Here is a 25,988-nt window from a genome sequence, read left to right on the forward strand (position 1 = left end):
AAAATATCCAAAATGATTGCAATGTTCCTTGGGCCTAATTAGTCAAGACAGGTACCAGTGCTTATTTATGCCTTGGCCTGATTGAATATAAGGACAGTGAATTCCTGATGATGCCACTTATCTAAGACAACTTACAGATGCTCTTTGCCTGTTTATAATACATACATAAGAAACATTTATATGTTGGCCTGAATTGGGCTTTTCCCATTTTTTAGAAGGAACTGCAAGCAAAACCTTAATTAGTTTTCTCATACTGAATAGACATTATTCCATCTTTGTTTTTTATTGTATTGTAAAGCTTTCACAGTTAAGTAAATAAGGTGTGATTTGTTTGCAGTTCTGTGCTGAATGACTTAAATACTAAAGTGCTTCAGCTAATGAGTCACATAGCAGATTGAATTACTACCCAAAGAAAGGAAGCGCGGTTTCTAGTTTCTGCTAAAGAAGTAATAAGAAAATTAACTGATTGTAAACCTTTTCTTCACGGCTACTGCTGTTCCTGCTATTCAATAGCTTCATACTGCAAAAACACACCACTGACAAACCAGGCTGAAGGATGAGTGTGGTGGAAAAGAAGAGTGAGGTGAAGTTTAAGGGATATTTCACAAAATGTTTGGCATTTTCAGCACGAGAGAGCTGTTTAAATGATACTTCTATGTTTTTGTGTCTTTCAGAAAGTTTATGGAAATTTCCGTCGATTTTCTACAATGGTAAAAACTATCTGTGGACTTAATTTGGCACTACAAAGGTGGGTTCAAGTTCATATACAACAAACTTTCTTTCTGTGCTGGGGTTAATGATTAATACAGTATCAATACTTAAGCAAAAATGTAATAATTGAATAAAACAAAATATACTTTTGACATCTAACCTTATCTTTTTGTAGCAGTTATATTCAATTGCTTTATTAACATGTCTTGAGGTTATTTGAATAATATAACACAGCAAAATAAATACGGATCAAGCTATTTAATAATTAGTCACCACAAACCATAACAGCCAATTAGGACACTTTTTTCAATTTGAAATAAAGATAGGAGATATCTTGATGCATGGATCTTGGTCAAATGTGGTTAGAATCGTAGATAGATAGATAGATAGATAGATAGATAGATAGATAGATAGATAGATAGATAGATAGATATTTTATTGCATTGCAATGCAATACTGTATTTTTATCTGAGAATTAAAGTTTGATTATTGATAACACTGAAAAAATTAAGACATACAGAAGTTTAAGCACAGCTTTTAAAATATCTAAATAGGACAGCTAGGTGGCAGAGTGGTTAGCCCTACACCCTCACAGCTTCAGAGATGTGAGTTGAAATCCCAGTGCAGTCACTGCCTCTGTGGTGTGGGGTTTGCATAATCTTCCTATGCTTGTGTCTGGTTTTCTCTAAGAAATCTGTTTTTCTTCCACATCTTATACTTATGCATGTTAGTTTGATTGGTGACTCTAAATAAGCTGCTAGGGAGACTGACCAGAAATGAACTGGAACTGTCCAAGATTAGTTTCAGCCTTGAGACCTTTGCACGAGTGATAGGTTCTGCTTCCCTGTGATCTGGCATTAAAATAAGCATATTAGAAAATGAAGTATCATGGATGAGTGATGTTTGTGGTAGTACTGTATATTAGGAAACACTTGGGGGCATCTGAGGGAGCCATCTTCAGCAGCACAACTCGTGGCCACGCCAAGGCAGAGGTGGTCGCCGAAGCCTCATCTTGCTTTGGGTTTTGCTGTATTTCTTGGGGATCCATTGGTGCAAGGACCCCATTTCTGGTACCATGTGACGTGGGAGTCCCTGTCTGGCTCCCCAAAACACGAGGCTAAGTCTCAGTACTTTATCAAAACCAGCTTTATTCAGCTTGAAACAGGAACAGCACGGTTATTTATTGTAGTGGGATCTACCACTCTCTTATACACAGATACAGCAATCAGGCAGAGTTGTGGCCAGGTTAGTGGCCAAGTAATACTGTTCCCTGCAGTTATAATGTTCCTTGCATCACCCATCGACGGCAGGTGCTCGTAGCATGACCGCGATCTTTTCGGATTTGTTTTCATGGTGAACTGCTGCAGCAGTGGGAGCCTGCCATCGCCCCGGCAACCAACAGGCTATCTTCCATAGACATGGCGATCGCACCTTGAGAAGCTCTTCGGCATGTCGTCCCGTTGAGGGGAGCCCCAAAAGAGTTTAGTAACCTTAGAATATCATCTAAATAAGTTTAACTTTAATAAACATCCATTGACTTAAATCATGAGACAAACAGTTAATTTTTGCATAGTCATTATTCAGTTTTAATGACTTTAATTTTTATGAAAAACATGTATAATCTAATGGTATACAATCAATATTATGTCACTGTACATATACAAAGTTTATGTTTGATGCTGTGTTCTTTGTTGATGTGTTTTTAATGACATGTCATAGTCTGTCTGTAAAACTTTCCAACAAACCAAATGTCCTACTTGGGGGAAAAAAAATAAAACTAAAAACAAATTCAATATTTTACAAGTCCCTTTGTAATCATTTATTACAAAGAAATCCCCACGAATTCAGTACTAACAACATACTGTTGTGGAATATGGCCGGCCGTTCATCCCTGCCAATACCCCCAAGCCACCAGGTGGAGCCCTGCCTGTAACATAGAGGTGCCCCGAGTTCCAGCAGGGCATCATGAACAGTGGAGTTTTTCATCACAGCCCTGCTGGATACCATGGGAACCTCCAGCGGACACTGCAGGAAGGCCCAGAGACTTTTGTTTCACCTATAACCCGGAAGTGCGTCTTAGTCATGGCGACAAAGCAAATGAAACACTTCCGGGTTGAAGAAAAGGAGCTTTTATCTGACCCGGAAGTGTTCACGGTCACATGGACAGAGAGAGGTGAAACACTTCCGGGTCAAGGACTATAAAAGGACTGTGGGAAATCCCAGATGTTGAGCTGAGCTGAGTGGAAGGGTGGCAACGCGTCTGGGAGTGGAGGATTGATTGATTGATTGATTATTGATTTATTATTGTGTTATTTATGAGTATAGTGGAGTGGAGTGTGCTTGGTGCACATAATTATTATAAAATAAATAATTATTGGACTTTTATTTTGTGATTGACGTCTGGGCTGAGGGTTCAAGGGGTCGACAGTGCTTCTATCTGTTACACTGTATACATCAATAATTATGAACTCCTCACACAATTACTCCTCATTTTTTATGAAATGATGAGATCAAATTGGCAGTATTTATTTAATAAATAGAAAATGTGAAATTGTCAGTTATGCAGTTTTTGTAATTAAATAAACAGTTCTAGCTTAACCCACTGTAATTATCTCTCTATTATATAAAAAAAATCCTGTGACGAGATGTGACTTTTTCAGAGAGATACTTTCAAGTCCCGCGAGATGAGACTTCGGGCCAGGAGATTTAACCATGCCAGGGGCCGGAAATAAAAGACAAGGAATAGATGACAAAGTAGAACGTCGTGAAGAGGTTCAAAAACATTGCCGCAATACACATGCAGAGCAGGTTAGAGATAATGAAAGTACTAAAATTTGAAAGTCTCCAAAAAATAATAGTAAAGATCGCATTAGCGCAAGCAAACTGAAATCATTCTCGGTGAAATAACGGAACATCGAAAAGAGATTGAATATATTGTTCAGATTTAAACTTTAAGTCGGAGACTTGTAGATCATCTAATTCAGTGGTCCCCAACCTTTTTGACAGCAAGGACCACTTTATTAGATGCAAATTTTTCCACGGACCGGTCGGGGGGGGGGGGGGAGTGGGGAGTGCAGTTTTATACACAATTTACATAACATTTCTATTATTATTAAGTTATTAAGCAGTTCGCATACATTTGCAACCTGAGATTTTTCTTCTTTTTTTGCATATAACAAAGACATATGCTTTGCATTTGCCATTCCAACAGATTGCACATCACAAACATTAACACTGTTATCGTTTTTTTCGTGTCTGCCGTTTCTATAGGAGGGTGACAATGAGTTAAATTCCAATGGATGTTTTTCAAATGTTGACAAGCAATAAGCAAAAGGTATCACTGAAAACCACAGAAAACAAAAACAGCAAAAAAAAAACAGTACGAGGAAAGTTCGAAGAAAGAATTTTTTTTACAATGTTTCTGTTTGGGGATCGTTGTGCAAACGTGCACATCTGAGCTGCGACCACAGATCTAACTGCTCTGTGGATGATTCATTCAGGCATTTCAAGGTCACTTCGTTGTAATGAAAGCATCTGCTGAATGTACTTCGTAGTAACGCGATTTCTATAGACTCGTGTCATATAGGGAAACTGTCGGGACCGTAACAATACTTTGTTGTAATACTCTCTCACCTCGGTCTCTCTCCTCTCTCTGCGCCGCTGCAAAGCCCCGCCCGCCAAGCGTTCTGAAAAGTCTGAGTGAGTCTCCGTTGCCGGCAGTTCTCTTGCGGCCCGGCTGTCAGACAGCTGCGGCCCGGTAGTGGGTCGCGGACCGGTGGTTGGGGACCCCTGATCTAATTCATGTTGCATCAAGGAAAAGTAGTGTTTCTTCCCAATAAAGAGGTGTATCCTCGTAGAATGAAAAGATTTGTTGTTTTGTATTAAATTAAATCAAACCCTTCCCTCATTCACTTCCCATTTCAGAGGCTGTTGTAAAACGAAAGCCTGATATAAAGGGCAGTAGTTCCTCATATTTTTTGGGACATCAAAATTGTTAAACAGTAATGTTTACTTTAGAATAGTAATAATACATTCTCACCAATTTCTAAAAAGAAATATTTGCTCTTCATTTTAGAGAACCTAACAATGTTACTGTATCCTCCACAACCTGCTCAACTCCAAGATCCTTTTCCAGAGAAAAGTAATTACCTTTTACAGGATAGCAGGAAGCACTTCCAGCAGTGTGGCTTCACACCGACAGTTCCCTCCAGCAGTCCCATGTTTCATTGCCCTGACATGTTAAAGGAACAATCTATACAGAGGGAACCCTGGGACATGGCCACAACCTCTACCCATAAAAGGCATGAGTTGACATACTCAACTCGCTTATTATACATATTAGTGTACAGGCTTCACAATACAGTGCAATATCTGAACATTGGACAATAAAAAAGAGTGTAGCAAAAAACACAGACAAGCATAAAGGTTTGGGGCACTCACAGACAAAGCCCACATAATTGAAAATAAACATGAGTTACAAACGTGTTGAAAAAGGGCAAAAGACATCTTTATAGGCGTGATTCTCAAAGTTTCAAGCTGCTGACACTTCTGCTTACATACAGGCCAAGTAGGAAGAGATGGGTCTAGGGGGATAGGCACCGGACGTGACATTAGAAGTGGATGGTCTGTCAAACATCTGGGGCCTCATGTATAACGCCGTGCGTAGAACTCACACTATAACATGGCATAAGCACAAAAGCGTGAATGTGCGTACACACAGAAAAATCCAGATGCAGGAATCTGTGCGTACGCAAACTTTCACGTTCTTCCACTACATAAATCCTGATCAGCGTGAAAAGTAACGCACGTGCACGCGCCTTCTGTCCCGCCCCAACTCCTCCCAGAATTATGCCTCTTTGAATATGCAAATCGAATAAATAGCCTTCTGTGAAAAGACAATGGGAAAAGCACGGGGGAAAATATAAGAATTTCAGTGAATACCAAGTGGAGGCAAAGGAAAAACGTACTATTTGTTGGTTTAAACAGTAGTATAATCAACAAAAGAAAGCTGATCGAGTGACATAGTGTCGGAGAAACTCAAAAGCTCAAGTTCACAAAGTCACACAGTGCCCGAAATAAAAACGAAGTTGTCACATATCAAAGTCGGTGTGAAAAGGCAACTCGTAGCGGAACATCTGAGTGTCATATGAAAGCTTATTAGGGTACAGAGAAAAAAAATAGGCACACAGTGGGAAAAAAGCACGAAATGTCAACTTTAATCTCGAAATTTCCACTTTAATCATGTAATTTATTTTGTCATTAAAGTAGAACATCATAAACTTCATCTTAAAATCGTTTATTTTACTATTTTCTCAAATCCCATCATAACTAAAGTAGCACGTTAAATGCTTTGTTCTGTGTTTGATCTTCTATGTGCTCTATGGGTGTGAATCACTACGTGCTTCCGTTCTTTCTCTTTCTCCAACAGGATACAGAATCCATTACATTCGTGATATTACAGCTCTCTGAATAATCAAAATGCTGAGATGTATACGTGATATCTTTTTCATGATGATAGGAATGAAAGCATGTTATTAAACATGGGAACACGGTGGCGCAGTGCTGCGCCATGTGCGACCTTCGATGAAATAATTTATTACAGAAGTACTGTCTCTTTCAAACGTACTAACCTCCAATTCCTGTCCTTACTTTTCTTTCTCCAAATACCCAATCGCCACACAATAAGCTCTGTAATAGACGTTAAGCCATCTGTAAGCTTAGAACGCCGATTCTTCAAAACTTTTAAGGAACATTGAAATATCTTTGTAGTACATGTTTAATTATTCTATCCGTCTCTCCTTCCAGTGTCGCGTCAGCACCAGCAATAATGCAGCACAAGGCAGGAGCTTTCCGTGAACTAGCTAGCGCTGCGGCAGCGTGTCCTCACATGTTTAATTATTGACAATATAGATTATTTAAATGAAGTTAAAGTTTTATCTGTATACTATAAGCAACATATTTTGCTGCATTTCATCTTTAAAATGATATCGTCATCATACGCGCTTTATAAAGTGGCGCAGGTGTGCAATATTATAACTGTAGTGCAAGTTTACAGTGGGGTAATTGTACTTATAAGTACAAACAGTTCTACAAGGAGCACTTGATCGAGTGCATTTATAGTTCTTGGGATGAAACTGTTTCTGAAACGCGAGGTCCGTACAGGAAAGGCTTTGACGCGTTTTGCCGTGGCTGAGGTAGTGTGTGCTTGAAATTGTATACCGAAAATTCTCTTTCTGATCAGGTGCTGCTGTGATTCCCCACTCAGATACAGTGATATAAATACTCCGAGTGGTGCAGTGAGAGTAATATGGAAAAAGATGATCCGCTGTGGCAACCCTTAATGGGAGCAGCTGAAAGAAGAAGAAGATGCAGTGAGAGTAACAACGCTAAAGCAGTTATGGTATTTGGAATACTATAGCTATTCACTGGACCATTATATTGCTGCAGGTTAATTACAATCAGATGCATTACACTAATAAACAATATGCATTTAATTTCAGTGTATTTATAAAGCCGCGTCAGGAATGTGGGTCTAAGAAAGAAAGGGTAACCACACAGGAACAGTAGCACTGCTTTGATGCTGGGTGCTGCCAGTCTGCAAAACCGAGCGGAGAAATTGCGTATGCCAGGGTATGAGGTACCGTGGAAATGTGCGTGGCTTTACGCCAAGTTTAGATTTTATACATCGCGATTTGAGCGTGGAAACGTTCGAACGCAACATTTCTGTGCATACGCACCGTTTATACATGAGGCCCCTGGTCTGTAGAGGGATGTAGACTGTTTTAAACTGTTTTGCATGGCAAGCCCTTATTGTACTCTTTTCCAAACTCCAAGATCCTTTCCCAGAGAAAAGTGATTACCTTTTGTATCAGGAAGCTCTTTCATTGCTTGACCTAGCTGAGAGGAGACAGTGACTTCACAGTGAGAATTCACTCCAACAGTATCATGCTTCATTGCTTCTTTGGCCAGCCCCAAAATGTTAAAGGGACAATCTATACAGAGAGAACCCTGGGACATGGCAGCAACTCCCCACTGGTGCTCTCTACTTCTTTGGAAGATCAGACAATCAACTTCTGTCCTCTGGAGCACCTTGTAGTAAATCTAAGATATGAACATTATTTTTCCTAAACTAGTTTAAGTGTAGGGCAGCATAGTAGTATAGTGGTAACGCTGTTAATTAGACCAGGGTTCACATCCCAGGTCCTCCCTTCATGTATGTTCTCCCTGTGTCTGTGTGGGTGTTCTGGTTTCCTCTCACAATCCAAAGACATGCAGGTTAGGCAGATTGGCAACATTAAATTGGTCCTAGTGTGTAGTTGGGGTATGTGTTGTGTTTTGGCCCTGAAATGGACCGATGCCCTGTCCAGGGTATGTTTCTTTCTTGCACCTTATGGTAGCTGGGATAGGCTCCAGCAGACCCCCGCGACCCTGTTCAGTTCAAAGCAGTTCAGAAAATAACTGACTGATTTAAGTATGGGGCATTCTCAAAATGTGTTTTCTGTTGAAGCAGGTACCTTCTGACATGTTTCATAATTCAACTATATAAATAAAAATGTATATAAATTACATACAAATTACATAATATTTATAGTTGTCACCTAGACTGCAGCTTTGACTATTTTTTCCCAGCTGAAAGATGTATAACACAATGATATTGTCATCCATTGTAAATACACTGGTATGTTATTAATATACAGCCATAACTGTTATTTTAATGTAGGAAATCTGGAATAAACAGGGTGAAACGATGGACTGAAACTTACTTCAAAATGAGATCAGACGAAACTAAAGATCTTTTATTCAACATTGCTGTCTTTAAAAGGAACAAGAATGTGAGTGACCTAATCAGTCAGGCTTTATTTTCAATTTGTATTGTGATAACCTTCAAAGTTTAACTGATTTAATTTTTGAACCATTCTTTTATTTACCACATTGTATGCTTTTTGCACTTTTTGAAATTAAATAGCTGCCAAGTGAATGACCGTGCAAAATATCATAATGTAAAGCAAAAAGTGTGCATAATCTGTCTTTCCATCCTTTATTTATACAGCATATCCAATCTGATTTGTGTCTATTAGAGGATATTAAACGAAAGAAGCCTTTGTTAATTTTAATTTTTTGTTAGATATCTAGACCAATTTCTTTCTTACTAACAGAATGTGAAAAAAATAAAATTCAAAGCCCTTCCAGTGCTGCTTTACATAATGAAAGAATGTGCAGGGTGTGCAACTGTTTATTTTCTCAAAAAATGGTTCAACATTGATTATTACCACGCCACACCATCATTTATTTTGATAATAAGAACTGGGGGCAAAGCCCCCTGCTCGCTTTGCTCATCCACCCCCCAACCCCAGCGTGCTTCATGCTAGCCACTTCGTGTCTCTGCTGCTTGCGTTGTGTGCTGCTGCTACCGAGCTGCGTGTTCGGCATGTCGCACTGCGCGATGATCATTTAAAAGCCTGTACAGCAGCTGTCCTTTTCTCTCACTTCCTTGTCTCGCAGGACGTTAAAGTGTCTCTGTGAAATTGTTTATAAGTAGGATGTGATATGTAAGTAGTCTCGTGGGACTTCAAAATGTCTCTCCGAGATGATCACGTCTCGACCCAAGATTTTTTTATTATAATAGATAGATATTAAAATACTGCGGTGTGCTGGCGCCCTGCCCGGGTTTGTTTCTTGCCTTTACGCCCTGTGTTGGCTGGGATTGGCTCCGGCAGACCCCCGTGACCCTGTAGTTAGGATATAGCGGGTTGGATAATGGATGGATGGATGGATGGATGGATATTAAAATATTGAAAATACTTTATTGACTAGAAATTTTACAAAACCAGATTATGGGAGATTAACAGTGCAGAGACACAAGCCCTTTTCTGCTAATTTCAAAGCTATAGATCTGCACTGAATTCGTTTTTTTTTTTTTTTTTTTTGCATGGCCTGATGATGCACTAAAGTGCTTCCATCCGCAGTTGCTTAGTGGTTAATTTATTAGGCTGCAGACTAAAAGGATGCCAGTTCAGTCCAACTGCTATCTGGCAGTTTGTCTCAGAGCAAATCACATTACTCACAAGTCTTACAGAAGGAATGGCACTTCTGTTTTATAAAACAATTAACCCATTCAGCCTTATTATTTTGTGAGATATTCTAATTTTGGGGTGTCTAGGAAGTTCAAAAATGAAAAAATAAAAAATTATCACTATTATTATACAATAGCTGGCAAATACTTCAATCTTCTTGTGGAAATAAAATTGAAAATGGTGCGTACAGTCTGGAAGTATCCATTTTCACTTCCATGTTTCGCAGACTGTATGCCAGTCTCTCGAGTCTGCGCTAATAGTAGCAATCCTGGTTACAACGGCAGCAAACATACCTGTGCTTTACAAAAACAACTGCATATTTATGTACTAGTAATAGGATGTCACGGCCGAAAGGTTTAAAAGTGTCACCTAAATAATGGAATGGAATGAATAAAGCAGTCATTTTAGCTGGTAAAGCAAAGGTTTTTGTGCTCAATGATTATTAGAAGTAACCCCGTGTTTTTTGTTATTTTTTTTTTAATGGCAGGCTGAGAGTGAAATATTGAAAACTCTGCTTTCAGTTTTCCCTCCTGAAAGAGAACATTGTAACATACTGAAGGTACTGCAATGTGCACTTTTTGAAAAGAAACATTTTGTCACTTTTGTATATATTATAGTAAGAAAAAGCCTTTAAGCTTATCTGAATGAATCTTTTTGTACTTCTCTCAAAGCTGTTTGGAATCCTACTGTCAATAAGCTTCTGGTAAGCCCTGTAACCATGTAATCAGTAAAAGAAGTGTGTCAATATTTGTGAAAAGCAAAGATGGCTCCAACATATTAATATGCTTGACATATGAATAAGTGACCAGGATCTTATTATAGAATAGGTTTTAAATACAGTTTGGGTTAGAAGGCAAGCGTGTTGCCTGGTAATTAAATTCTTTCTGCACATTTGTTTGTTAATGTGGTACAGTGCTGTTTAATAATCTTCAGTGTGCCTTAATTGAACTTTGAACAGCAATGCTTACTTAATTGCATGACTACTGTTCTTGAAAACTTTTTAATCTCCTCTTTCCTGATGTGTGTCACAGTTTCGATCATCAGGAATCAAAACATATCAAGGGCAGTTGATGTTATTATTTTTGTTGAACGTACACCTGAATAAGAGCCGGGAGAATCAGATTTGTATATCTACTTGTCATTGTCGTGATAAAAAAATTTCCTCTATCTTCAAAGAAGGCAGTTATGGAGTTCAGATGAGAATGCAGAACAATTCTTATTTTGCATAAAGATTTGCACAAATGTCCGTGGAGGGAGCCATCAATTAAACAATTCATCTCTTTTTATACTTTTTTCTAATTAAATCACCTCATCTAATACATCACGACACCTGACTCTTAATATGCAACTTAACTTTATCAGCTCCTCCAATCAAGTGAAGCCACCAGCAATTTCTGACTCAGGTCAGTTCTCCCATTATTGCGAACACCACTTCAGTAAGAGGGATGTTCAGCAGAATTCCCCATTGATCTTAGCATCACTTGACAGGAGGGGTGTATGGACTTTTGCATCAGTTTATTCATGTTTTCTGGAGGGGTGATCGTTACTCAATAACCTCATTCTAACCTGGGAAAATTACGTTGGTAGCTTCTCTAAGATGAGACAGAGACTTTATGTGCTTAAGCTTTAATGTTAGATGTAGTTAATCCTTGAGTTGCATTCAGTCCTTTTTCTTATATTTAATAATTCATTCTGTTATGCCTTCATTATCTATATACTAATAACAGATTGTAAAAAATTCTTATATATTAACTAAAAATTGCATAGCAGTTTCATGTAAACTGTTTAAGCTGATATCTCACACAGAAGCACAGACTTCATACCGCTTGGCAGGGGCTGGGAATTGTCATTGGTAAAGTTCAAAGTACATATTCCTAGAGACATCATTCAAATTGTGTAACTGTAGATCATTTTTTGTTTTGATGTTTTAGTCACTATTGTTATGAGATAGAATTTCCAAGAGTTATTGTGAGAAGACAAAAAGACTGAGGGATCTAAATGTACAGTGAAACAGGAATTGTAGACAGTGCAAGGCACAAGTCAAAAACCAGGAGATCTAAAGAAAACAGAGGCAACCAATCTATAAGGATGAACCAAAAATCAAAGGAAAAGGCAAAAAGGGATTCAAAAACTGTGAAACAAACCTAGCCCTTGGCCTACTTAAGAAGAATCTAACTATCACTAAGAGATTTGTTTGTTTTTGTTATCCAATGAAAAGATGTTTACAATTGGAATGACAGCCATATTTATACCAAATGTCCGATGAAGTCAGAGACAAGATGATTGAGATCACATGATGTGCATCTTCCGATCACGAGTCATGTGACACACACCAGTCACGTTGTTAAAACAAAAACTACCAAACATAAATTCCTGAAAAATTGAAAACCTTAAGTGATCAACTAAAGAAAATAATAATAATAATCCCAAAAGTGCTACCAAATGTGTGTAGTTATAAAAGTTATTTTTCTTTTTATTTTGCTGTTTTCTTCATCTAGCTGGGATTGAAATGCTTGACTTTTCTCTTTGTTGTACATCTTTGGTTTATTTGGATGTTTTACTATTTGTTTGTTTATGATTTGCAGTATTCTTTATGTTTTATGTACCTGCATCTGTCATTTTTCAGCCAACGTTCCTCCTCTGGCTGGGCTTCAAACCTTTGTTTCATGTCATTTTTGCTCAATATTGATTATTTTGCTTACATTAAGATTGCTTGTGTTTATTATTCGTATTCTTTGTTTTTTTTTTAACTAGGGGGCTTCGCTCACCAACCCCCATGTTTGGTTTTTCGGATACACACTTTTAAGATTTTTTTTTCTTTGAATTATTGCTAATTCATTAGTTTCACTTTTATTTCAGAACTTATGTAAAAACAATATTTGGAATCTTTCGAGTCCCAATATGCTGAACCTTTTAAATGAGGTCAGTGAGACATGTGTTTAATGACTTTGTCAGGTTAGAGATAATGAAAACTGAAATTCAAAAGACTCAAAAAAACGTAAGCGAGAAACATATGCAGAGCAAGATACAGAATATGAAAGCAGATAAAAACAACAGTGTCAAAAAAAAAAGTAAACATCGCATTAGCGCAAAGAAAAAGAAATTATTACTCGGAGAAATAACTAAAAGGCGAATAGAGATCGAATATATGGACATAGGTGATATGTCAGAAGTATGTTAATATTGTAAGGCTTTGATGTTTAAGTCAGAGAATTTCAAAAACATAGTTTACCTCACATGCATTTATTGGTTACTTTGCAAAAAAAATTATTAACTGATGATGATGTAGATCGCGTTGTCTGTGCTGAACTTCCAAACAGAGAAACCTATCCTGAATTATCTCTAACCTGCTCTGCATGTGTTTGGCCCTTTTGTTTTGTAATCTCTTTATGACGTTTTACTTTGTTTTCTATTCTGTCTTTTATTTCTGACCTCTCTTTGTCCTGCTTTTTTTTCAATGACACCTGGTCCGTGGTGATTATTTTTTCGAGTATTAACTTCCATTTGTTTGCGCTACTGCGATCTTTACTTTCTTTTTTTTATACTTTCTAATTTTCCTACTTTCATATTCTTTAACTTTCTCCACATTTGTATCGCGCATACGTTTTTTTTTTTGGAGCCTTTCAAATTCCACTGCTTTCATAATCTGCTCTGCATGTGTATAGCGCCAACGTTTGTGAACGTCTTTATGAACTTATACTTTGTCTTTTAATTCTGAGCCCTATTGGACGTGCTTTGTTTCAGTTCCACTTGCCTTATTTTCTGAATTTGCACCTAGATTATTTTTTCTTTTTTGCTCTTTTTTCTCTCCAATGCTTTTGAGTCTCTTTTCTCTGCACTGCTTTCTTCTTCACTTATTCGTCGACGTTTCATTTATAACGTATTGTCCTTATACGCTTTATATGTGCTGAGACCCTGGATCTGTGTGTGCTCAGATCCTTCACAAGACTGAATGCTTTGCTGCCCCATTGTCTTATTTGATAGATTGTAAGTAGGGCGTGTCTTGCAAGAATCTCATGTTCTACGTCATCGCGAGACGGTCCTGGGTCAATCTCTTGGCACAATATCTCATGTTTAAGTTCCTCGCAGGTCTTTTATCTGTCTTCTGTGATCTTAACGTGAAGATCATGTATCGTCTCCTAGTCATTCCCTCCCATAGGATTTTTTTTTATAATAGATTTTATTATAAATGTATAATGATGCAATGTTTTGTCACATGATTGGTCACAGTCCTGGAAACCATAAACAAGATGGCAGCACTTGTGAAATCAAAACACAAAATAGTAATAGGTTGGTCCCCTGTTCTATAGCACCCTGACAGACAAGATATAATTCCATCTATCTTGCCTTGATCTCTCTCTAAAGCTCATATCCCTAACTGTGGGTCTTCTACGATACCCAGGTCACATACAATGCACTAAAATTGGCAAGTTGTGTTTCCCTGTTACTTTTAGCACATTGTAAGGCCATACCCTTATCTCATATTGTCTTTTCCTGCTAAATTAAGTTCCCATTACAATGCTTATTGTTACACAAAAGAACCTTAAAAAAGTAGCTACCGGTAATTAATTATATCTAGAAATGATTGCCACAGTTAAACATTTCTAAACATTTTTCTCTTGCAAACACATCTACAAATTTATCTTTGAACTTGTTTAGTCCAACTGAGGGTGGCAGAGTGTGTAACAGAAAAATCATCAATGAAACCAAAAAAAAATATGGTTTCATTTCATGCTATACCTAAAAAGATTCAATTAATGGAGTGAAACACATACATGGATTAGGAGAAAATATAAACTCTGTACAAATACTGACCTATTCTTGATTTGAGCCTAGAACTCTGAAGCAGTAGAGCTAACTGCTGTGCCGCTGTGTGTCCTTAGTACTGTAAATGGAATAAGCCTTTTTAACATTATTATTCCCATTGAATACCACAAGTTAGTCATCTTATTATCTACTGATGAATAACTTTATTGAGATTAATACCACCTAATGACGTTTCTTACTTTTCTGACCCATCACCTATCTGGAGATTTGCAGGGCAAGTTTCCAGCCTCGGGGAGATAAGACTGCAGTGTGGGCAGCACATGATTCTTCTGACCTATAAAATAAAAGGATGTTAATCTTGCAAACCTCAATGTGGTGTTTAACCTTGCTAATGCTTAAAGGTGATTATTCAGTCTTACATTTTTGCTTATAATTTTACACAAGCATCTACAGTGGTATTAAGGAAGAAGAGGCTACTCAGACACATAAAAAATAAATATAAAATAGAAAGCAATAAATTACTAAAAACTATGAAATCTTAAAGTCACTAATATTAGATAGCAGATATCTGTATACTTAATCGATACTGTTGCCAGCAAACACTATGGCCAATTGTTATTTTGTTATATTGTTGCTGTCTACTTCATAGCTATTTCAAAAGCACCTTATGACTTTATGTAGCAAAATTCTATAAATAAGATTTATGATTTTATAATATTTTAGTTCTTTGTTGTCACTGTTTTGTTTTGCTCAATGAGTATTTTGCTAGCTTTCTTGGAGGATAAAACAAGTTATTGGAAATAAAGCAAAGATCATCATAGACATTGTGTCAGAGCACCATCTCCCTCTCTCTCATTCTTTGTCTTTCTTTCTGTCTCTCTTCTCTTCTGATTATTTTTGATGAACTTAACACACACACACATACACAAACACACCATGGCCAGTTAAAATTCTGAAAAGTGTTTAATCCAATTAAAGGTTTTGGATGGCAAAGCCTGTATGAACAGCATAGTCTGGATTGGGTGCCAGTTCATTGCAGAACCCACTGACACACATCTGCATTAGGCCAGTTTAGAATTATCATGTAACGTAATTAGCATGCAAACATAGAGAGAACGTGAACACTCCAAAATGTTGATCCAATGTGAGGCTGGAAGCCAGGACACAGGACCCATGAGGGAGCAGTGCTAACTACTGCACCATCATGCCTTCCACACACACAATGTGGTCTGAAATGAACTCAACAGGCCTTAGTGCACTTACTAATTCCTTACGGATGTGTAGAACAATCAAAGCCTTTATTAATGTTTTATTTTATAGCAGTTGCGTGACTTTTAAGTGCACTATAGACACCATAGCTATTCTAACGTATCATTGTTGCTCTTTTATGTCGTATTAAGATCGAATAAAGTGTTTGTTAAGGTCTTGCTACAGACCACTAACTGACTAATAGATGCACCTGGATGGTCCTGACTCTAAAGAGTTACCTAAGTGACAGAGGATTCCCCAGTGGGGGCTGGGTGGGTCTCGTGGCCTTGGACCCCTGCAGATTTTGTTTTTTTTTTCTGCAGCCCTCTGGAGTTTACTTTTTTTGTTTTTTTTCTGTCCTCCTGGCCATCACACCTTACTATATTCTTTGTTACTTAGTACTGTCTAATCTTATTTTTATATTTTTACTTTTTACAAACTTTACAAACTTTTACAAACATGCTATAGAGATAACTGTTGTTGTTGCTGTTGTAGGATTGACATACAAGTTTAAAGTTATGGTTCTGTTTTATATTGTGTATAACATTTTGGAAGAAAAAAATAGTTCATGTCAAGACCAAAACCAGATTGAGCGAGTTTTGTCCTACAGATTGCTCACTGAGATTTCTTTTTCCTTTCAGATACATACACTTCTAAAGAAACACAGAGCTTTCCAAAGGTTTCCAGAAAGCATCCAACTGCAACTCTGTCAAGCAGCAATCTATCAAAGGTATGAAACTGTACAAATGCAAAAAAAACCACAGTGTCTATAAAAAGTATTTACCCATTCACATTTTATTGTTATACAACATTGATTCTCAGTGGATTTAATTGGACATTTTTGACACTGCTCAACAGAAAAAGACTCTTCAATGTCAAAATGTCTCTGGGGTCCAAATTAATTTCAAATATAAAACACAAAATAATTGATCATTAGAACATTATAACAATCTAGATAAGAACAGGCCATTCAGCCCAACAAAGCTCACCAGTCCTATCCACTTAATTATTCTAAAATAACATCAAGTGCAGTTTTGATAGAAGCTAAAGTCTTACTGTCTACAACACTTCTTGGTAACTTATTCCATATGGCTGTGGATTGATGAACTCATTTTAAAGTAACAGTCTCAATCCACTGTTAATTCCCTTCATAATTTTAAACACTTCAATCATGTCACCTCTTAATCTTCTTTTGCTTAAACTGAAAAGGCTCAGCTCTTTTAATCTTTCCTCATAATTCATCCCCTGTAACCCTGGAATGAGTCTAATTGCTCTTCTATGGACTTGTTCCAGTGCTGCTATGTCCTTTTTGTAGCCTGGAGACCAAAACTGTACATAGTACTCCAGGGAAGTACTCACTCTCTAGTGCATTATAAAGGTTGAAAATAACCTCCTTGGACTTATACTCCATACACTATACTATATAATCTAACATTCTGTTAGCCTTCATAATCACTTTTGAACATTGTCTGGCAGTTGATAGTGTTGAGTCCACTATGGCTTCTAGATCCTTCTTATTAGGTGTACTTTCAAGTTTAAGACATCGCACTGTGTATTCAAATCTAACATTTTTACTTCCTACTATATATTTGCCACAAATCTGTCCAAGCCTGTGTGCTGTGCAAGTCCTTCAGCAATGTTTCAGCGATTAAGATTATTTACCTAACCACCAAGCTTGGTATCATCTTAACCAGCTTGTAACTTGTGTTCCTATCTAAATCATTTATATTGTGGAAGCCGGCCTGGACACAGTCACCCAACACACATTTATTATACATTATTTACAGTTGCAAAGTGCACCGCAAACCCCCAAAGTCCAGGCCAAGTCAAATGCCTTACTCTTCAGGCTGCTTCCTTGCCTCTCCTCCCGAACTCCATCCTTCTCCACTCCCGACTCAAGCCCTGAATGAAGGGAGGCGGCCCCTTTTATAATCACCAGGTGCTCCAGGTGCTTCCCGGCAATCTTCCACCGGCACTCCCCAGTGCCCGCTCCTCTTCCCCCCAGCACTTCTGGGTGTGGCGGAAGTGCTGAGGTCCAGGGCTCCAAAGGCATTGGGGCGCCCCCTGGCGGATGACCACGGGCCCCTACACGGTTGAGCTTCAAAGCTCTGTACCCATAGTCCTCATAGGTGCCAGGGCGGTCGCCCCCACGTGGTCTGGGGAAGACGTAAGCCCTCTTCCTATCCTCTGGGGCATCCCAGCCGGGTCGCCGCCCCAGCCACCTGTGACACTGCCCCACCGCCAGCGAAGACGTGTCGGGCAGAGCGGGTCATCTCGCGAGGGCAGCTCATCCCTGAAGTGGGTCCTGTTAAACAAATAGAAACAGGGGCGGAGACGCTGCCTGGACACCACCACCTGGTGTCTTGTCGTGCCTCGCACAGGCAGTACTCCCCCCTCCTACCAGCTCCCCGGGCTACTCTTTCTGCACCTTCTCCGAGGTCTTCGTGCCCCTCCGGTTGGAGCTACTCGCACCCTCGCAGCCTCTTTATATTGCCAGCTGTGGCAATATATATTAAAAATTGCAGCAGCCCTTGTGCTGACCACTGTGGATCACTACTCTTAACATCAGCCAATTTTGATGAGGTTCTTCACACCTTCACCCTCTGCTTCCTGTGTCTGAGCCAATTTTGGACCCTACACACTACACCCGGAGTGCAAAATTAGATAATTTAAGTATTCACCCCCTTTAATTCAGTATTTAGTAGATGTCCCTTTGGCAGTCATGACAGTCTTGAGTTCATGTGGACAGGTCTCTATCAGCTTTGTACATCTGGACACTGCAGTTTGTAGTAGAACATCATATATGCCATTTAAGAATAGTTCCAGCTCCACAAGCACTTGCATCTATGTCCAGCTTAAATGGAAACAAAGTTAGGAGCAGTCATTAATAAATATTTTGCATTTTCAAAATCATTTTGACAATCATTCCTTCAATCAACAGATCTTTGTGCACTCAATAACTCAGTGAATGGTGTCACCATAAGTGTTTCCCCATTTTGCTTTGGAAAATTGCTCAAGATCTGTCAGGTTGCAGGGAGATTGTTAGTGAACAGTTGTTTTTTAATCCAGATGTAAATTCTCAATAGCATTGAAATCTGCATTCTGACTAGGCTACTTCAGGACATAAACATTTTCTGCTTTGGGGTCATTTTCTTGCTGGAAAACAAATCTTCTCCCAAGGTGCAGGATCCTCACAGGCTACAAGAGGGTTTCTTCCAGGACTTCCCTGTATTTTACTGCATCTCTTTTACACTCAACCATCACAAGCCTTCCAGGGCCTGCTGCAGAGAAACATCCCCATAGCATGATGCTGCCACCACTGTGGGGATTGCGCCACATCACAGAAAACAACATCAGTGTGTTTAGATCTCTGCCCTTCTCCTTGCTATGCTAAATTAATTCCTTTACACTGAATTATTACTTTTTCAAATCAATAAAACATGCTGCAACGGGTTAGGTATTATATAAATATGGCAACATTTCCAATCGTTTACCCGTAACTTCCAATAATTGCCATAGAAAAAAAGTAAAGCAAACATAGTCATTTGTGGGAAGGTGTAAATTTTATAATTAAGGGAAGTTGATCGAGACCAATAGTACTAAAACAACCTGAGGTGTGGCGAAGAAAGGACTGATTCATAGTCCCCATCAAGGGTCAATAGCAATTGAAAGGTCTGTTTACTAGCTGTTGTACGCAGAGGGCATTAACTGATTGTCTGCTGCTGGCCTCAGTAGGTGCCCGGCAAGGTCTTGAACTTCCTCAGGAGGATTGTTATCCTTGTGTGAGTGATTTTCCCAAGCCGTGCGTTTTCTTTTACCTTTCCAGTCGAAACTTTCAAGCTCTTCTGGGCAAGGCTGCTTCAGCATGCATAGCCCCGCTCTTCTGCAGATTCTCACCTGCATATTTCTTAACAGGTTAGTCTAGCCACAGTGTACTTGGTTGACTTAAAAAGGCAAAAATAGAAATTAAACCGCAAATAAAATGTAATTTCTTGATTATAAAATGTAGCTTTATTTATAGTAACCGTGCCAGTTAGTGATTTATAACAATAAGATGATAAAGTCCAAGATCACACGGTGAGTGTGGAAATCAATATGCAGGTTATATCTAAGCTTCTTCCACTTGCAAATTCCATGTTTCACACCTGCAGCACATTGCAACATTGGATCGACTTAATCAGTATTTCGACTTGCATTTACTCAAATGCAACTTATTTGCGAATAAAACTGAATGTCTGAAAAAGGTTTCATGGACACAAACGTTCCACTCTTTGATAATTTAAGTAAATCACGAAGCTCTTACAGCGTTTGGAACTCACTTGCTGTTCCATTCTTAAAAAAAACATCTCTGCTTAGGAAGCAATGATCTATTTGGTAAGTATTATATTATACTGATAGAGAACCTGGATTGCATGTGTTAATTTTTGTCCTAGATATTTGCATCTATCTAACCTCTTTCCTTTGTGGTAAAGTTGTTTATGCTTTGTAATTTTCACAGCCAATGGTAGATGGTGCGTGGATGTCAAAAGAGACCTGTTTGCAGCTTATTATTTTAAGAACTAATATTAATGCAACTCAAATTCTGACACTTTCTACATAGTTTTAGTTGCTATTGTTTTCTAATAATATAGTATCTTGAACTCTGAGTAAGTGTAAGTAAGTAGCTTTGAAATTATACCTATTAGCATCTTAGTATACAGATGAGGCTCAACAACTTCCTGGTCTTGAAAATTATCTGAGATGTTTTTTTAATCTTTTAAAAAGGTAATATGTAAAGAAAAATCAAAAACTGAATATAATTCATTAAACTAAAAATTAGCTTAGCATCTCCAACATTTTTTTTTATAGATATGAAGCCAAACGGAGAGTCTTAAAGCAAAGTCACCCACCTAGTGCTTGTTACTTAGTACTTTCAGGACGTCTCATGGTGCACATGAAAGTTTTCTCACAGATGAGAGGTCCAGCGCTTGAAACACTGAATGAAATTGAAGAGGGGGATCTCTTTGGGGTTCGTCAATTACACTTGTACATTTAACAAAAATGCCTGTATTATATATAAAATGTTTTTGTGCAAAAACAATTTCTTCTTTTTTGTTTTGAAGGATATGTGCCTTTTGCAAGGAAGACATCGTCCTGCAACCGTTACATGCTCAACTGATGTAGAAGTTTTGATTATAAACAAAGAGGTAGGTTTAGGATTTGAAACAAACAGATAATACATGATAGATGGATAGTACCCCATGAGATTAATACAGTTTTTATCTATTCTAATCTAATTTATTTTTGATCACTACATAGATTTGCATATAACACAGAAATTATTTGTAGAAATAATAAAGTATAACCATACAGATTGTAAGATATTAAGTATTTCAGAACAGGGAGGTATCCCACTATATGTGCTCATGATATCAAGAGTTAGCTGAGTCTACCTCTCTTGAGTAAGCCTTGTTTTCCAATCGAGGGTCAGTCGATTCCACGGATGGCAAGTGTTTCTAGTTAACTCAAGGGGAGCTTGGGCAATCTGCGATTATGCGCCACACTTGTGAAATTTCAGCAGCCCTGAGAATCATCCGTCAATAACATTGATCAGGGCTCAGAAAGCACAGATGAGGGAAGAAGGAGGGTGCAATATCTGCGAACTGAGTACCTGTGACATTTTGAAAAGTTAGGTATTTAATTTAATTGTCAGAAAAGAGATGAACATGTAACTGAGTCAGTGGCCGTCTTTTCAGCAGTTGATCAAGAAAAATTGATTAATCTATATATATAATTCACTAAGTCCATGGCAAGCAAGACGCACGTAAGACAGCCACGCCCGCCAACTCACAGAGCCCTGCCCACCAACAATTCACTAAACAGCCGACCATGGCGTGAGAGCGAAAGCATTTGCCAAGAATGTGTTCATTAATCAAGAACGAAAGTTGGAGGTTCGAAGAAGATCACATACCGTCATAGTTTCGACCATACACGATGCAGACTGGCGATCCAGGGGCGTTATTCCCATGACCCGCCGGGCAGCCATCCGGGTAACCAAAGTCTTTAGGTTCCGGGTGGAGTATGGTTGCAAAGCTGAAACTGAAAGGAATTGACGGAAGGGCACCACCGGGCTGTGGAAACGTCAACTATTAAGAAAGCAAGGAGAAGCTGCGAGGCAATCCAGACCATTATGATATTATGGTTCTGAATTTGTGTGAATAATGGCATTTTTCACAATACAAAATGTAAAAATGTGTGAACATCATGCTTGAAACACTTCAAACATGTATTCAGTAACAATATGAAGTGCAAAATTATGTACAAGAACATACTTCAGAATTACTAGAACATACAGTATATTTATATGCAAACATATGTTGCGCATTTATCAACCAAAAGGAAAACTGCAGCTTCTGTCATTGGTGTGATGCTCTAATGCATCTCCTGCTAATTAATTTGCCCTCATCTGAATGTCATTGGAACCCGGGTTCGCTTCCCGGGTCCTCCCTGCGTGGAGTTTGCATGTTCTCCCCGTGTCTGCGTGGGTTTCCTCCAGGTGCTCCGGTTTCCTCCCACAGTCCAAAGACATGCTGGTTAGGTGCATTGGTGATCCTAAATTGTCCCTAGTGTGTGGGTGTGTGTGAGCCCTGCGGTGGGCTGGCGCCCAGCCTGGGGTTTGTTTCCTGCCTTGCGCCCTGTGTTGGCTGGTATTGGCTCCAGCAGACCCCCGTGACCCTGTAGTTAGGATATAGCGGGTTGGATAATGGATGGATGGATGGATGAATGTCATTGGACAATGTGATTGATCATACATGTTAATGTTATTTAAAAGGACTGACCTGAACATTGATGCTACAAAAAGATTTGTATTGTAGTCTCTAATTAGCGTGGCTGTGCCGTTATGTTATTCACACACGAGTGCCATCTATTGCACCTATGACGTTTGGTAAGCTTACAAAACATTATCTAGTGTCACTCATGCAGCTTTAGACAAATGCATTTTATATAGATATGCCTACGAAAAAAAATTGAATTGATGCAATTGCAGTGGTTAGGCATTGGCTGTGGCAAACTGACTTCACAATGTGTACCTTCAACTAGTTGCATATAAAGTAGTTTTTTTGCATTTCTACAGTCATCTTGAAATGCCAAAGTGCCTGAGCTGTCTAACTATTTGTTATGAACAATATGAGCTCCCTCATTAATTGGATTTTCAAGGAATAATACACACGCACACCATTGATGATCCCACAGGGTCGTTTAAGGCAAACTGACTTTTTATGCATTCTAAACATCTGTATTTAAAACACCATCATGAGTACCACCCGACTTGACAAATTTATCTATATTACTCTTTATGCTTTAACTGTGCACATACAAATATTACAAAAAGGACACAGCTTTTTTTAGAATCCTTATTTGTGCTGGTGTTTTAAAATTTCTAGTATGTGACGTCAGGAGCACACCGTGGTTGATCCTACAGTCTTAAAAATAAAGGTGCTGGAGTGGCTCTTCAGAGAGGTGCTATAGGGTAGCCATTTTTTCTTCCCAACAGAACAGCATGAAGGTTCCATAAAGAGCCACTTATTTATTTAGATCAGTAACAGACTCCATACAGTAAGTAACTTTGAATCAATGGTAATAGATTTGTAAAATACCAATTGGTCATGATTTTAAAAGGACTCTTCCTGCATATATACAATAACACAGACTAAGTCCAGGTTTTCTTAATCTGTTAGTGTCCTGTTAGGTAGCCTTCCATGCATTAAAGATTTTAGGTTTATTCTATATATTAGGACGTTTTTCAAAGAACAAAGAACCAACATCATATGCAAAGAACCCTTCCCATAATTAAATGGTGATTTGTCAAGCAAAGGTTTAATAAGGAACCACACAACCCACTAAAGAACCATAAAATGCAATTAAAGAACCCATTATTTCTGAGAGCAGAACGTCTTTATGTGTGACATTTTTACTTGTACATTACACATCTCTGCATTACTTTAGTGTTAGAAGTTTACTGATTTTGAATTATTACTTTTTTATAACCGATAATTTAATATGGAACACACCTTTTTACATTTTTTTTTATTACTGTATCTTTTCTGTCTCTCGTTGACAAACAGACATAAATCGGGGAAGAATGGTGTAACAATTTAAATGTGATCTACTATTAATTCTTGTTGTTTTTCAATAAACATTATGGATCTTAATGCTTTACCACTATGTAACAAATGTCATATTAATTTAAACAGCAGTGTAACTAAAAAAGCAAAAAAATTTGGATGTGAGCGTCAGTAGGCTTTGCTCCCTAGTAATCAAGTTAATCGAACTGTTCTATAACATTTCAATAATTATTTACCACTCTGATGCTGATCTTTCTGATCATAAAATAGGTCATTACGATAGCAATTGATGAGAAGAATTCATAATTAATTGCAGGGTTCCTCTAGAGTGCTTCTTTCACTTGCACAATTTGGCTCAAAAACAAATCAGCACATCTGATGACAGGCTTAAATTTCGAGTTTGTTGTTTTTCCCACCAGCCATTTTAACTCCAGACTGTCCTCAAGAAATTGTTTCTCACAGGCACACACACCCATGATCGAGATATCGATGTTTTCGGTAGTGGGGACCCTAAACTTTGTCGAGATCCGTTGAAAACTGGAGATCAAAATTTTTAATGAATCTAAAGCTTTTACTCCTCCCCCACAGGTTATGGTGGGAGAGTGTACAAAGCAAAAACCCTGTCACAGGCAAGATGGAGACGAATGACATTGTTTACTAACATCACCTGCTCATTTTCAATCGATAGTTTAAGTTATAATGTTTTACTGTTTTGTAGTAAACAGAAAACTCAGAGCCTTTCTTCAAGATTTTGATTCTCATCAAATTCTCAATGTACAACACTCCACTAAGCTTTATCTTTAGCTTGTTAAGGACCAGGTTAAGACATGGAGCTTATTACCAAGAGTGACTTGCCCTAATCCTCTTTGGTGGAACTGAAACTGGCTCAGAAAAGCGCTGCATCTCTCTCTAAGTGAGGCTTAATAATAATAATAATAATAATTCTTTACATTTATATAGGACTTTTCTCACTACTCAAAGTGCTCTCCATGAAGGGAGGACCTAGGATGCAAACCCATGGCAATGGAGAGGAAAACAAAATTCTCAGTGTAATATTTTAGTTTGACGCCTCCGTAAAAAAAATAGAATCTCTGCCAGACTATCTCGGAAGCAATGTAACATTATACATTTTGTTGGTGGCTAATGCAGTGTTTGAGCTGACAGTCCTAAAATTTAACATCCTGAAAGATTTTCTGACACTCAGACTAATCTGTGGTGATGTCATTCCTTCCCTGTTGTAAGGCCGTAGCTTCTGCATTTCATTGTTTTGTTGTCTTGCTAGTTGTTGGAGTTTTAATTTTGTCTCTTAGAATTTGATTTAGTGTTTGCCTCCTCTTGCTCCTTCTTTTTGAATTTTCTGCTAAATAGTTTCTGTGTAGTTATTTCATTATTGTTTAGCTACTTATAGTCTCTGTACTTGTTAATTGGATAATTAGTTTTGTTTATATTTGTTTTTTCTTGAGTTTAGACTTTTATTATTTTTGTTTTGTTAATTGCTTATTAATTTAATAATCTTTATAATTAACTTAATCATTCATTTTTTGTCACTGTGACCTTGAAAGGGAAAGGCAGATAAGAAAAGTTCCTTGTTAGTGTTTACATGAGGATTGCTTCATGGATTTGTTCGTTATAGAAAAATTCTCACAACTGCAAGGAAACAACAGACATGCAGTCTTATCCCCCATGCTGTTTGTGCTATTCTAGCAATGGTATTCATAAGACACACAATGACAAATACTATTAAAACTGCAAAAATGCCTATTAAACTCCTGTAGTGCTTGCAAATTATTTTGAACTTGGACTAATCCTAATCTTTCTTGCATGTAATTCAATTTCACAGTATGGATTTTTGCATCTAAAGTAAGTGACATTAGGGCTTTATGCAGAATGTAACTCAAAGAAAAAAATGTTTGAGGTGTATAAGTAAAAACTGTACTGCCACAATTGAAAAGGCAATAGAGATGAAAGGGCAAAAAGATAAAATGTGCCAAAAAAGCAAAATACAACATAAAAACTAAAATTAGTAGTCAGACGCTACATGAAATCCTAAGTCCCCACAGAAGGTTATGATCTAGTTAGTGCC

At 38.0% G+C, this 25,988-nt stretch overlaps 1 protein-coding gene across 1 annotated transcript in view; it reads left to right on the forward strand.

The window, feature by feature from the left end:
* The first annotated feature begins 408 nt into the window (after positions 1 to 408).
* LOC114652832 (cyclic nucleotide-binding domain-containing protein 2-like) overlaps positions 409 to 25,988 on the forward strand; it is a 187,343-nt gene continuing 161,763 nt past the window's right edge. The window contains exons 1-7 of the mRNA XM_028803142.2: positions 409 to 583; positions 675 to 748; positions 8,432 to 8,543; positions 10,273 to 10,344; positions 16,442 to 16,530; positions 20,649 to 20,808; positions 20,903 to 20,986. Coding sequence (XP_028658975.2) covers positions 557 to 583; positions 675 to 748; positions 8,432 to 8,543; positions 10,273 to 10,344; positions 16,442 to 16,530; positions 20,649 to 20,808; positions 20,903 to 20,986 — 618 coding nt within the window. The 5' untranslated portion in view covers positions 409 to 556. The remainder of the gene's footprint in view (positions 584 to 674; positions 749 to 8,431; positions 8,544 to 10,272; positions 10,345 to 16,441; positions 16,531 to 20,648; positions 20,809 to 20,902; positions 20,987 to 25,988) is intronic.

This window comes from Erpetoichthys calabaricus, chromosome 5 (assembly GCF_900747795.2).
Source record: "Erpetoichthys calabaricus chromosome 5, fErpCal1.3, whole genome shotgun sequence".
Classification (NCBI taxonomy): domain Eukaryota; kingdom Metazoa; phylum Chordata; class Cladistia; order Polypteriformes; family Polypteridae; genus Erpetoichthys; species Erpetoichthys calabaricus.